Source organism: Opisthocomus hoazin, chromosome 5, assembly GCF_030867145.1.
Source record: "Opisthocomus hoazin isolate bOpiHoa1 chromosome 5, bOpiHoa1.hap1, whole genome shotgun sequence".
Classification (NCBI taxonomy): Eukaryota; Metazoa; Chordata; class Aves; order Opisthocomiformes; family Opisthocomidae; genus Opisthocomus; species Opisthocomus hoazin.
In genome coordinates, this window is record NC_134418.1 from 70,151,502 (window position 1) to 70,164,742 (window position 13,241).

General features: G+C 36.0%; 1 protein-coding gene across 7 annotated transcripts in view; it reads right to left on the minus strand.

Moving 5' to 3' along the window:
* Window positions 1–13,241, minus strand: part of MARCHF1 (membrane associated ring-CH-type finger 1) — a 248,518-nt gene that overhangs the window by 49,396 nt on the left and 185,881 nt on the right. For all 7 annotated transcript variants that reach the window (XM_075421660.1, XM_075421657.1, XM_075421663.1 and 4 more), the window contains one exon: window positions 2,446–2,496. In XM_075421660.1, the coding sequence (XP_075277775.1) occupies window positions 2,446–2,496 (51 nt within the window). The remainder of the gene's footprint in view (window positions 1–2,445; window positions 2,497–13,241) is intronic.

Here is a 13,241-nt window from a genome sequence, read left to right on the forward strand (position 1 = left end):
TACCTAGTAGGCAAAATCGCCCAGGCATACGCTGCAAACCTCAGGTGTACTCAGAATAAACAATTTAAGAGCAGTATGAAATATGAATCTGTATTTGCAGAATCTTATTCCATTTCACAAATAGAGTGGTACAAAATCAAGGGATATCAGGGAGCGTCTACTCTGCTCTGGAGTATGAGCTCCATGTACTGCCAAAGGTGGTATACGGAACACACAGTAACTATTAAAATTTAACTCTATTTGACCCTTTTTAGCTTATTCATACAGGCAAATGAAAGCAGTAAAAGATACAAAATCAAAACAATGTTTTGATTATTGATATTTATCTTTTTAGATAAGGACTTTCTAATTTTTCTGTCAATTAACATTTTTATTGTGTGCAAGATCCGACACCGCACAGAACTCTAGCCTTTGGTATGTACTTTACATCACCTAGAAGCTTCCAATCTTGAGGTGCAATATTTGTTACTATTCCTTTGTGCCATGCAACATTAACTTGGAAAAACAGGTGTTTGCTTTTCTATCTTGTGGTCATGGCCTTGCTGGACTTGTTAATGCCATGATCGGACTCAGGTGCCAAGAGCTGAGGAGTTAACAAAGGGAGCAATTGACTTGTGCTTAATTGACTTCTGCTTATCTTATCAGACAGAAGAAAGAGGGGATAGCCCCTAAAAAGCCCCTAAAGCACTAAACCATTACCTTAAACTCAATTTCTGTAGACAGTGCATTTACCAACGGCAATCCCAAATCTGTGATACCTGTCACTTGAATAAATCACCTATTGTTTCAACTTTGCAAAACTGTTTCAGTGAAAGTCCTTGGAGGGGCTCTGGCAGGCAAGTTGAATCTGGTAAGTGGCTACACACTTAACCCTTTAGACATAAACTGTTGACCAAGTCTGGGACTAGGAGTAGATCCAGCCACACCTAAACTCCTCTCTGAGAGTTTAGAACACAAGGGGGTCTGCTCCAAACCTGGAGACTCAACAGGAGGGTTGACTCCCTTACCCCTTTTAACATGACATATCTATACACACACATATATCCTCCTTTTTTACAAAAAAAGCATTTTGAATCAGAAAACAAACTGGAAACCAGATTTGCAATCAAATGTCTTTCAGCGTTTGAGAAGCTTCACTGGCAGGTAGCTTCACATAGAAAAATTGATCCAAAAGAATGAATGATGCTATACATCAGAAAAAAATAAAGTGCATGCCTGAAATTGCTTTCTAACTTCCTGCTTAAAAAGGTGCAAGTACCCCTTTCTAACAAGCATCTATACTGATTTCTGCAGAAATCACTTCAAAATAAATGTTAGTCACTGCCATGTGTCTGGTGTCAATGAATACATTTATGCTTTGCCACAGTGTAACCCATGCAACTGACTTAAAAGCAGAAAAAGTAATATCAAATCAACATAGATTTACAGTAATTATAACCATAGACATGTATTTAGAACTCTTAGTGAAAATAATACATACAGTCCACTATGATCAAGCTAGTAAGTATATAACTGCATACTTTTCAAAAATAGACAGCAAGTCAGAATATATTCAGGATATGGCTGAATCTCTTACTACATATTTTCCCTGATTTTTTTTCCTTCTTAATGTGAAAGAGTAGAACCTAACATATAACTAGTTTATGTAATTAAAAAAAAAAAAAATAAAATCACAGTTTGGGTTTTTTAATGGCTCTGAGGGGAAAACAGTTTTACAGTGTGTACCCCACAGACATTAATATTGTGGGGAATGGGCTTAAGGATACTGTGCTTGCACTGGATGCAAAATATTTAATCTTTAGATACAAACACAACACATGGCAGAGGTTTAGGCTGGGATTTAAACAATTATTGTTTTTTTCTTTTACCTCCTGTGTATCCTGGCTTTTTGGCATAGATTTCAGCCACATCCAAACCAAAAATACAGAAGGGGGTTAAAAACAAAGAACTCCAGTACAAATCACATTTTGCCTTTTCCTAAAGTTTCCCTTCTCCGTTTTAAAAAGCATCTAGATACAAAATCCTCTCTTCGGTGAATCATAAATCCCTGTAAAAGGAATTCGGAATTCAGTCCAAAATGCTGGCACATTCACAGCTTTACACATTACAGCTGTTATTATTTGGGTAGGGCAGGGGGAGAAAAACCAAGCAGTAATTCCATCTTCAGCCGAAGTGTTAATGTAACGTTAAGCAGTTGTAGAAAACAGGTGAAAAAAGTGCAACTGATGTTTATTTCTTATTATTATACATATTACAGTAATGACTAAATGTATATTTATAATGTAAGATGAACTTTACATGGTAACCATAATGTTAGGCAGCAAAAACTTAAAATCTGATGTTTATAAAGAAAACATCAGAACATGCATGGAGTAAAGTATTGTGTTATATTTGATAAATTTAATTTTCTTTCAATTTAGTACAAGGGACATGGATTTCACATACCTTTGAAATGTTACTCGACCGACTTGTGGAACGCCCTGGGGATTTATCATTCTGGAAAAAAACATTAAAAGATGAAAAAAGTTACGTCATTTAAATTCTACCTAAGAAGTAGTTGTACTCTTTTTGTGATTGTGAGTGAACAGAGTTTCTCTTCCTCTATTTTTCTTCAGTTTGGCTACTGACTGTACCATGGAAAACCACTCGATAAATTAACCATTAAAATATTCACGTGAATTACATCAGTGAAAGCTGGAAAAAGTTCTGTAAGAAATTGTTAGCAGTTAATTACTGTTGATTTATTTTGCAGGATTTTTTAACAACTTCTTGACTGAAAGATTAATGTGTCATCACAGCTTCTCATGAAACCCAGTACTCTTGTACCTAGAGGAATGTTTCATGACAAATAATAAAATCCACCTACTTACACTGGACATCTCCCTGCTCAAAAAGTTGAATTCATCCTTTCAGGAACATTAAAACAGTACTAGATGACTTCCTGGCCAGACATGTTCTGAGAACAACAAATTGTAACCATATAGTTCAATTTAACACCTACTCCTCCATCCCCTCTTCGTCATGCAAAAAAAAACATATACACAAACCAACACCATAGGCTGCATTCCATTACTAAAGCGAATGTAGAACAGCTACATTTCTATAGCACAATGCGTTTTTTTCTGGTATGCCAAAGGAGGAAGTGAAGCAGTGGTTCAATGTTACACTTCCCCAGCAAGAGATTCAGCTTCATTTACACGGAAAAGGTAAAAGATATTTAAGAAGCAGTGCTTATCCCCCTGGTAAATGCACATATCTTAGGGAGGTCATAGAAATATTTTTCTCAGCACTGCAAATGGAGGTTCAAACACTCAGATGAAATATTCATATATATAAGACTGATTTTTGCCTAGAAGGGGGTTGAACTAGGTATCATTCGTGCAAGTTTGTTAGATAACCTCCTTGGAGGGACAGAGGGACAAATCCCAAAGTAGACCTTTCACTTGCGCAGCTTAATTTGCAACGCATGCTTCACCGTGGCAGGAAGACACATACATTAATAATTTCAGGCATACATGTCCATAAAAGTCTTTCAACTTCACTATGACCCATCTCTCCTCATTCTTCATTTAAAGAACTACAGAAAAATACAGAAGCTGACAGTTAAAATAGGCTAAATTTCCTACTCCATTAATGTGCATGTCTAGTCTAGACATTAGTATTTGCCTGATAATTTGTAGCACAGAACAGTTTTGCAATGACAAAAAAAGACAAAAAAAGAAACCCTTAGGCAATTTGTCAGCAACCATTTAGGAAAAAACACTTTGACATTTTAATATTAAAAAAGCTCCTTCAACCTCAACCCCAGTAAGCACACCCACATGAAAAATAAATTCAAACATACTTGTTGTTTCATATACTTACTGTATCTCTCTTCCTTCAGTCTGCAGGTAGCTTATATTTTTGTTCCATCCCTCAGCACCATCAATTTTTGCACTGCAAATATGAACATACTGAACTATCTCTCTTTTTACTTTGTCTTCATCAGCACTAAGTAGCACAACGGAGCCTTGCCCTCAAAAAAACTGCGTCACTGAACTCCCTGACCATACATTATTCTCCATTATATTCTGCCATACTTGCTAATTCTCAGGACTTCACCACCTTCAGGTTTGTGTGTCAGTTTCTTCTTTTTTTAGGAAGAATTAAAAAAAAAAAAATCTTCAAGTTATGCACTTATTTATTACATCTTGTCCTTGAGGTTGGCCCCACTTTGAGCAGGGAAGTGAACAGCTGATTCCTTCTGACCTGAAGTATTCTATGAGTGAAATATTACTTCTGTGATATATTATCCACTGTAGCTTTGGTAATAAATTAATAATTGCTTATCCTTCCTAGACAACATTAAATGTATTAAGTTTGGAATGTCTTCATTTATATCCATAGAAGATACACTTTGGGTATTCTGGGTCAACATTCAGAGAAGTTCTGCTTTGATCTCAAGATAATAGAAGTTATGGACCCATGAAATTAATTGCCCTTTCGTGGTTAGAAATTATGAATGGGGATCATAGCTGAGAAACTCCCTGACAAAAGCATGCAACCTTTATCCTCCATCACTTGGACTAAAGAAATATTACGTATTTTCTGACACTATAGTGAACTCTGGAAGTATAACTTCCTTTCTTTTAACAATCTATCCTCCAAGATTAATTTTCAAAATCTGTTTCCTCACTACAGTTCTCTAGGCTTTTTATATGATCCATTCTTCACTATGGCACAAATCTCCTTCACTTTAGTTACAACAAGCTCCTGACCCTCTAATTGAAAACTCCTAGCATCCACACTCTGCAAAGCACTAGCTCATAAGCTGAATGGTCTAAGTTGAGAGAAGGAGTGAGGGCTCTGCAGCTTTTGGATAAATAAAAAATAAGTTCAATCGTAATTTCCAAGTTCAGGTATTTCATGGTGATTTATCCTGAAAAGCATATAAATAAACAAACCACAAAATGTTGCACTAAATAACCGCACATAAATCAAAGACAGACTTCTTCATTCAAGTTTACATTGAACTTGCAGGACTGTTCATACACAGAAAGAACAGAATGGAAAAGTTATGGCAAAATCTCTTCTGAAATGTGTCCTTAAAGAATGTCTGTGTGCTTCCATTGTAATGGTTTATCTTTACAAAGTATTCACATTGTTAAGAATAATTGATTCATTTTCGTACTGTAAGTGAAGAGTAACTATCTTTATTGAAGAACATTTTCCCTACAAGCTTGCTAAACACTAATACAAAGATATTTTTCCCATACATTCAATACTGATTTACATTTGAAAGGTTATAGCCAGAGAAATATATGTTCAAACATCTATACTTATTTTTGTGCATCAGAGAATTGCCTTTTCATGTCCTTCCAATTATATTATTTCAAAGAAAGTAGCATCCACCTTTTAGAATTGACACTTCTCAGCAGGAATTATTTCACACTTTCAACTAGGGCTCTTGATCTCCTGGACTGAGTTTTATAGATTTACACATACAGAGGTCTGGCACTTGAGTGAAGTAAAACCAAAATATTTAGAGAGATCTCTTGCTAAAATCCTCAAACTGTTGTTTTCTCCAGTCAGCAAAACACCTCCTTCCAAGATCTCTCCTGGCCATGACTTGTACAAGACTTTCAGATTGGATGTTTTATCATGCTGTCCAAAAAACCCACACTGGAATGCCTCTCCTTATTTCCAGACATCCTGTACCACCAATATCTCATCTCTTCTGTCTTGTGTTACATCCTGCAAACACTCCATCCAGTATCTCTTCAAAACTGTAATAGCACAGAAACCAGTTCCTGTAACTATTCCCCTAGAATATCAAGAAAAATCAGTCTGTGTTTGTAAATTTCCTAAGAATTCAGTTTTACCAAGATCATTTATAAGTATATTATTGAAAACAGAATTCAAGCTTCAATATAAATTCTGGGAGGAAGACAAGAGAGAAATAATGCCATGAAATTTCAGATTATGATGAGTTCATGAAATTGCTTTGGGAGAAATGTTCTATGTCCCTGTCCCACCACATCATACCAAGAAACCAACCTGGGCTGTAATAAGGAATTAAAGAATAAAAACCAAAATGATAGCTAAAGCTCTTTTTTTCTGTGTCAGTAAACCATCTCCTAAAAATCTAGCTTCAGCACAAGACTGGGTTCTTGAACTGATTTTTTTTTTTGCAGACACCAGCTAAAATTTAAACCCATTAAACTTTCTGGTGCTCAGAAATACGGTTTTTCCCAGCTTGCAAATGTGACTTACATTGCTAACAAACAGTATTTTTACTAAAGCAAGCGAATAAAAAGGCTAGTAGCAACAAATCCCTAAAATACTGCTGTAAGCAGTTTGGGCTCTTACTCTAAAGAGGAAAGTGATAGATTGTCTGGTTGCTTTCTGACTTGCACTAAATATTCATAAGCACAGTTAATAATTTCAAGTCTTGCTGGGTATCAAAGTGCATTTTAAAATAACTAATTGGTTTGCCTGGTTTCTTTCCTTTAGTTGTCCCTTGCTCTTCTCTGGCTCTGAGCATCACTTGGGCTGACGCAGGCAGCTCGCTAGCAGACTGCACTTCATCTCTCTGAACAGAGCACAACAGCATCAAGAATTAACCACAGTATTGCCATTCACAGGAGAATCTTAAGCAGCAACTTCTGTCACACACATACACCCAACCCAGCCCTCAAAAAAAATCTTTTGCACAAAATATTTCGCCTTTGCTTTCTTTCCTGTGGACTCTAACCATTGCATCACAGTGGTGCGACATGCTGCTTCACACATCTGCACTCAGTCCTCAGGCTTAGAGTTCTATACATGATTGTAACGACAGATTTTCTTCTAGAAGTCATATCACAACTTATCACAAAAATACATGTCTCCTAAATGTAAGCACAACGCACGCCAAACAAATGTGGGTTTGCCTGCCCGAAGTCCCTTTCTACCTACCACCCCCTCACTGCTCCGCACAGGAGCCTCCTTTCAGCACCTTTTCACTTCTGGAATTTTGAAGAGGAGCAGAAACTGCTTTCACTTTACAGCCTGAGCTATCAGATGTCTAGATGATCTGAACTAGCAATGTCAGTCACCGGAAATCTAAAGAGCAGGGATTAACATTATTAAAATTGATGTTGGACTCGATATACGTATTTCAGTACCTTAAAATGAAAACAGAAAGACACAAACACAAAACAGGCAACATATGCTGTAGCTGATAAACAAAAATTCCAGCACCCATAATTAACTAAGACATAAACACACTGTATGATTACTAGGCATCATGCATATTTCTACTGTGGAACCCATAATGTTTTTAATGCCAAAGAACAGCTGGGTTCAAAGCGCCAACACACAAAAGAAAAGTCCGCTGGGAATATTAAAGGCTGCGATGCAGATGCAACCCTTAATTAAAATAATAATAAAATATAAGTAATAACTATTAAGAAAAGGTAAATATCAACAAAATACATGCAATATGTATTGTTTATATTATTCACATATACTATATCATATCTCTCTATCAAACATCTAAATTGATATAACTACCTATCTATCTATGAATGTATTTATACGTGCAGATATGTAAATGTATTCAGTGTTTTCCTAGTTATCTGCTACTGAGCATGGCCAGAGCCAGGATAACACTGTCTCCCACAGTGTAGTTATTGTTACATTACTCAGGAACTTTCGCACAGTTTTTTGTATTGGGATCTAAATTATTAAAACATACACAAGTGTAAATATATAGGTATTTATTTATGACTATTTACACCAAGAAGATAATGACCGTGTTACTACTACAGAGCATGCAACCTGCCTCTTGGTCAGTTTGGACTTGGACAGCCTTTTCTCTACGGGAAGGAAGAGCAGGGGGATACCAGTTGCTGGTGATAACGTCTTAACAACTTTCAGAGTAACCAGCAAGTTCTGAAGAGCTTTGATGTGGGGAATTTGAGTCTTGGAAGGAATTCAAAGCAGTTTTTAGCCCTAAAATAATATTGAGAAAGCAGCCTATCATTAATTGACAGTTATCTTTTATTATTAATGGAACCATTTTCTGCGTTGTTACATATTTTATCTAATTTTTTCATATTTTCAAATATTCAGTTAGCCATACATCTCCTCTTATGAATGAATCATACCAATAAATCACCAAATATAAAACTATTGGTAAAGTCTGCATTTGAAAATGGAAGAAAATTTATCTCCTTTATTTGTAAACAAATAACTCACCGTTCGAATAAATTTCAACTTGATTGAGAAGTTCAACATTCATATCAAATCACCTACAAGGTGAAAAGCCTGTGATGAAGGTAAATCTAAACAGACTGAAGGTCTATATTGTAAATCACAGCTGTACAAAACCAGCTGGTTACCACAAGCAAAGCTTCTGAGGATGCTGAAGCATTTCAGACATGCTGTTCTGACTGTCTTCTGTGGAATCAGACTACATAATCCAGTGTGACATGAAGAATTTAGTTTTATTACCCTAGAAGTTGTGTATTTTCCATATTTATAAGTGGGAAGAAGAGTACATAGCAACAACCAAGGAACCGCCCTATGAGTGGGTTGCTGGGTAACCTTGCAGAAGAATAATGTACAGGTGCTTCACTTGGCACGTGCCCTCTTACTAATTTTGCAACTAAGATATCTTTGTGGCCAGATTTGCAGCGGATATTGGTCCTTGGGCTGCAGTAAGGTTTGGAGTTAAACATTTTTGGAAGTTATTTTCTTCTTCACCATTTTTTCCTGTGAAAAGGAATGCAACCAGCCGCATGGCACAGACGTATCACTGTGCTGCTTACAGCTGCTTCATGCACTGGTATCTCTAGTGTATTATCGTGTACTATTTTACTCCACATCAGTCTCAATGGACTCAGTGTAGCAGCTTTCTTTTTAGCGCAAACTGCTAATAAGCATGATAAATATATCAGAATCTGTTCCACTATCCTTTTGAGTTGAAAATACTAATTACAGTTTAATGAGGCTCAGAGCAATTTCCATCACAGGCCAAGATGAGACAATAGCATGCTTGCTGTTACAATATAAGGGTTTCACAGTGATGCTTCTACCTGCAATTTCACGCACAACTTCCATGTTCCAACATTCGGTTACTTTCTCTGTATTGCACAGATGTACAAGGTCAAAACTATTTTAGAAACTGGAATAAATACACCATTACATTAAAAAAAAAGAAATCCAGCACTGAATCAACCTTGAAGCACAGCACAGGCGTGTATCGCATACAGTCCGAATACAGCACGTACTAACCACCCACCTGACATAAGGGCAATTCCTTTAACAGCTCACAGAAAGAGACAGAATTCACTTTGTTGTACCATGCTTTGAAAAAGTGAAAAGTTCTTAGAAATCCTTGCCAAAATGACAAATGAAACAATCATGAATTCGGAAATAAGTTCAATACAAATCAGTAAAAAGACAATGGATGTCAAGTAGCTGCCCTTGACTGACCATGAGATAAGAAGCTAGCCAGAAGCTTTTATTGGAAAATTATTTCTGGTAATGCCTAATACTAATGAGAATGAGGTTAAAGGAACAAAACTGAAAATAAAAAGGCCGGGATTTCAGAAGATCAAGATATAAAGGTGAGCGAGAGTCTTACAACAAAGAATCCATACACAGCTGCCAAAGGGTCTTGCTCATTTGTACGTCCTGCTTTCTAGGAGCAAAGTGAACTTGTTCCTATTGCAATTAAGACAACTAGGAACTGAGAGTTGGAAGTGGTTCTAATTTCCTTCGGCGGACCAAGAGTAGCCATTTGATTCAGTTCAGAGGCTGAAGAATATCACATTCTTTCCTTCACTGAACGCAAGTAAAGAACTTGAGCAAATCTTAAACTGATCTAAGAACCATCTTCAACATCCTCCTGCTGCAGATTACATACTTCGTTATCCAAGTCAATGAAATGCAATGTGACAGTCCAGCCCCTGCCCCACATGACTCAGGGTTTAAGCCTTGAACAAGTTACCACAGGGGAAGTCTCCAGTGTAAGCTATTTTATCAAGTTCCATTGTATCAAAAACATCACAAATTGTATACATATCGCTCCGCAATTGAGCATACTTTGGAAAGTATATTTGAAGCAGACAAGATGGTCTCACACTCTTACTTGAAGTATGATCTGTTTCTATGTCCAAAGCACCAAATTATTAAAATACTAAAGAGAAATGATAGAAACAAGTGCAAAACAGAAGTACCAGTATTTTACATTGTTCAATATAATTCATCATATTTTTCACAAATCTTTCCACTTACCTCTACTAGGAGGCAGAATGTATATGTTGCTCAGGACAGACTTGGGCAATAAGCAATAAATCGTTGTGTGGCAACAGCTTGGTGCCAGAGGATCGTTCTGCCTCCTTGATCTAGGGCAATTCAGCGGATTGCATCTACTGGCAGAGAGGTTCATGGTGTTCTTCATTTCAAAAGGAAGCCAGTGTTGTGTCACCCAGCTCATTTCCAAATGACACTATCCATCAGAAACTATGGACACCAATATCCTAACCAATCGCTCGGTTAACATACTCTAACAAAACGTAATTTCACATGACTGGTTTCATTTTTAAGTAGATGTGAAATTTTCATACACTCCTGGTTTCACTCACTGAATCAATCAGCTGACTGACAATATCAGGATTTTTTTTTCAAACTAAACAGGTTTCGTTTACCCTTTTGCTTACTTTAACCTTAAGAAAAATCACGAGCATTTCATACAAGCTTGTTCTCTATGATTAGGTGTTCTCAATCACTCTTAGTATGCAAAAATATGCATCTAAAATAGTATCTGTCCTTGTCAACTCAGGAACTGTTTCGTGAACACCAAGCATCACACATAACACTGCATGAAAAATCTAATCTAATTAGACGCCTTTGCTCTTCAGTTTATACCATACGAAATAAAAAGGCTGCCAAAATGACAGTTCCTTGTAGTACTTTTCTAACGAGATACAAGTGATTCCTGTCTTTATCCAAAGCTAATCACACAGTTAAAAATTAAAAGTTTCAAAGATAGATATTGGACAAGTGAAACTTGCCTTTACCTTCTATTTAAAAAGTCACAGGGAAAAAGCAGACCAAGACTATAATTTAAAAATCAACAAACTGCTAGCCTGTACTCTAATGACATACCTAGATATGATCAAGATGGATGGAGTAGTATTCACAAATGGAATTAAATTAAAAATGCACAGTGATAATATTAATTATAACTACAGAAAAGATTACAAAATTAAATAATAAAAACAGAAACAGGCAAATACAAAGGAAAAGAGACAGTATGAAAAATAAACACGGGAAAATGTTTTCTCCTTTGTGTCAAAATATGGTATCACATAACAAGTAAGATTTTCCCTATGCATACAGGCATTTAAAAGAGCTAGTGCTTTCGAGCCTGCAGGGAGGGAGAGAAATGACATGAATTCTCACTGTTAGTTTTTCACCAGAGAACCGTACTTATATTGACACTCAATAAAAGGCTCTAACTTCTGTGGCACAGTGTCTACAGAAGATTTACTTGTCACATTCAGAAACAAATCTTGGCCTACAAACTTCTTACTAATGTTTTGGCTTTCTACTGCTATTTGCCAAAATACTTCTCTTCAGCAAAAATACAGAGCTTTTTATTATTATTGTATTAATGTCTAACTACAGCCTGTTTAATTTCTACCATCTCACTACATTAATCAGAGCACTTTAGTTGTAACAGGTAGCAATATAATTTGTGATAGATTTCCACATGTCAAAACCACCTTCTGCTGCTTACTTGCTAATGTCTAAATTACTTGGCAATTATAAAAAACCTGCATGATTGCACTAATACTTGATTTACATTCATTTATTACTGGAGACATGCTATGGCAGATTTTGTGTTTGGGTGTTGTTGATAAAGATAACTCACCTTGGAAAACTGCAAGCGTTATTTTTATACCTTTTTTTCTTGGCATTACTCACCTACAGCAAATGAAGACAAGCACCAATTTCTGGTTTCATTTTCTATAAAATACAAAAGCAACAAACAGTCTGCAGGCTTTACTTTGTCAATCTGTTTTGCTAATGCATGACTGTCAGTTCAGCTGTTTTATTACTTCTACATAGGTGTGACACATATATGTCACTGTACAGCTCGGTGTCAAATATGAAATAAACCAACTGTTTAATTATCACTTATTTTCACACTGTGTTACCCTCCTTAAATGGGTTTGAGGCATGGAGCAAGAAAGTGAAATAGAATCATCCTCACTATGACATCAAATAATCATTTTCTCTCTCTTCTATGTTGAACAGAAATGCAACACAATAACTTTCACTCCAGCACTCTTAAATCAAATGGTTCAATCATTTACACATTATTATAATTTACAGGTAACATATTTAAGCGTTTCCATCCTTGATCAATCAAGATCTCTTTTTTCATTCTATCTTGTACAGCATGATAGTAGTTTAGTACACTAGCCACTATATTTATCTTCCAAAGCTCTCAGTACATCACGAAACTTTGCTTTTCTATAAGACGCTGAATGAGTCTGAAGAGAAGACTTGGTCTTTCATTCACCATGTTGAGCTCCAATCAATGTTTGTTCTATTATCAGTCTGAATGTTTTTTGGGTTTTTTTTCATTTGTTTCTCCATACATCTGGTCTCGGCAATTGTTCTCTCTTGGTTGAACACTCCTGGTGGTCAGTATACAAATTTCAGCAAATAGTAGTAAGGAGTAATGGATATTTTTTTTACAAGAAAGTAGACACAGTCTGAGAATCATCTAATCTGATATTTAGTTCATAGTACGATATGCATTCACTTTTCTCTTTGTTAAGTATGACTATATGTAAATTTTTTAATTAAAAAGACAAACTAACATGTTTTAGAAGCCAGAATTCAGAGGTCACTTTGTTGTCTGCCAATTATTGTGACCTGCTGGATTCCAGTCAATTAGTACCAGAGATTAAAGACTTTGAGTGGCCAAGTACTTGTCTAACAGCCAAGTATGTATCAAAGGACAAAAGATTAATTAAATATGCAAGGTCAAAGTGCCTCAATTACATTATAGCTATAAAACATCACTTGATTATGCATTGTACGTTCAAATAGCACTATTTTTATACCTTTTATCTGATTACAAGTTTTCTGTCTTCAGTGTCCCTTTAACTCAAACTCCTCTGAGTAAAAGGGAAAATGAAAGGAAAGAGTATTTTCCCAGTCCTCTAAAGTCTATCCAAGCATTCAGATCCTTTAAA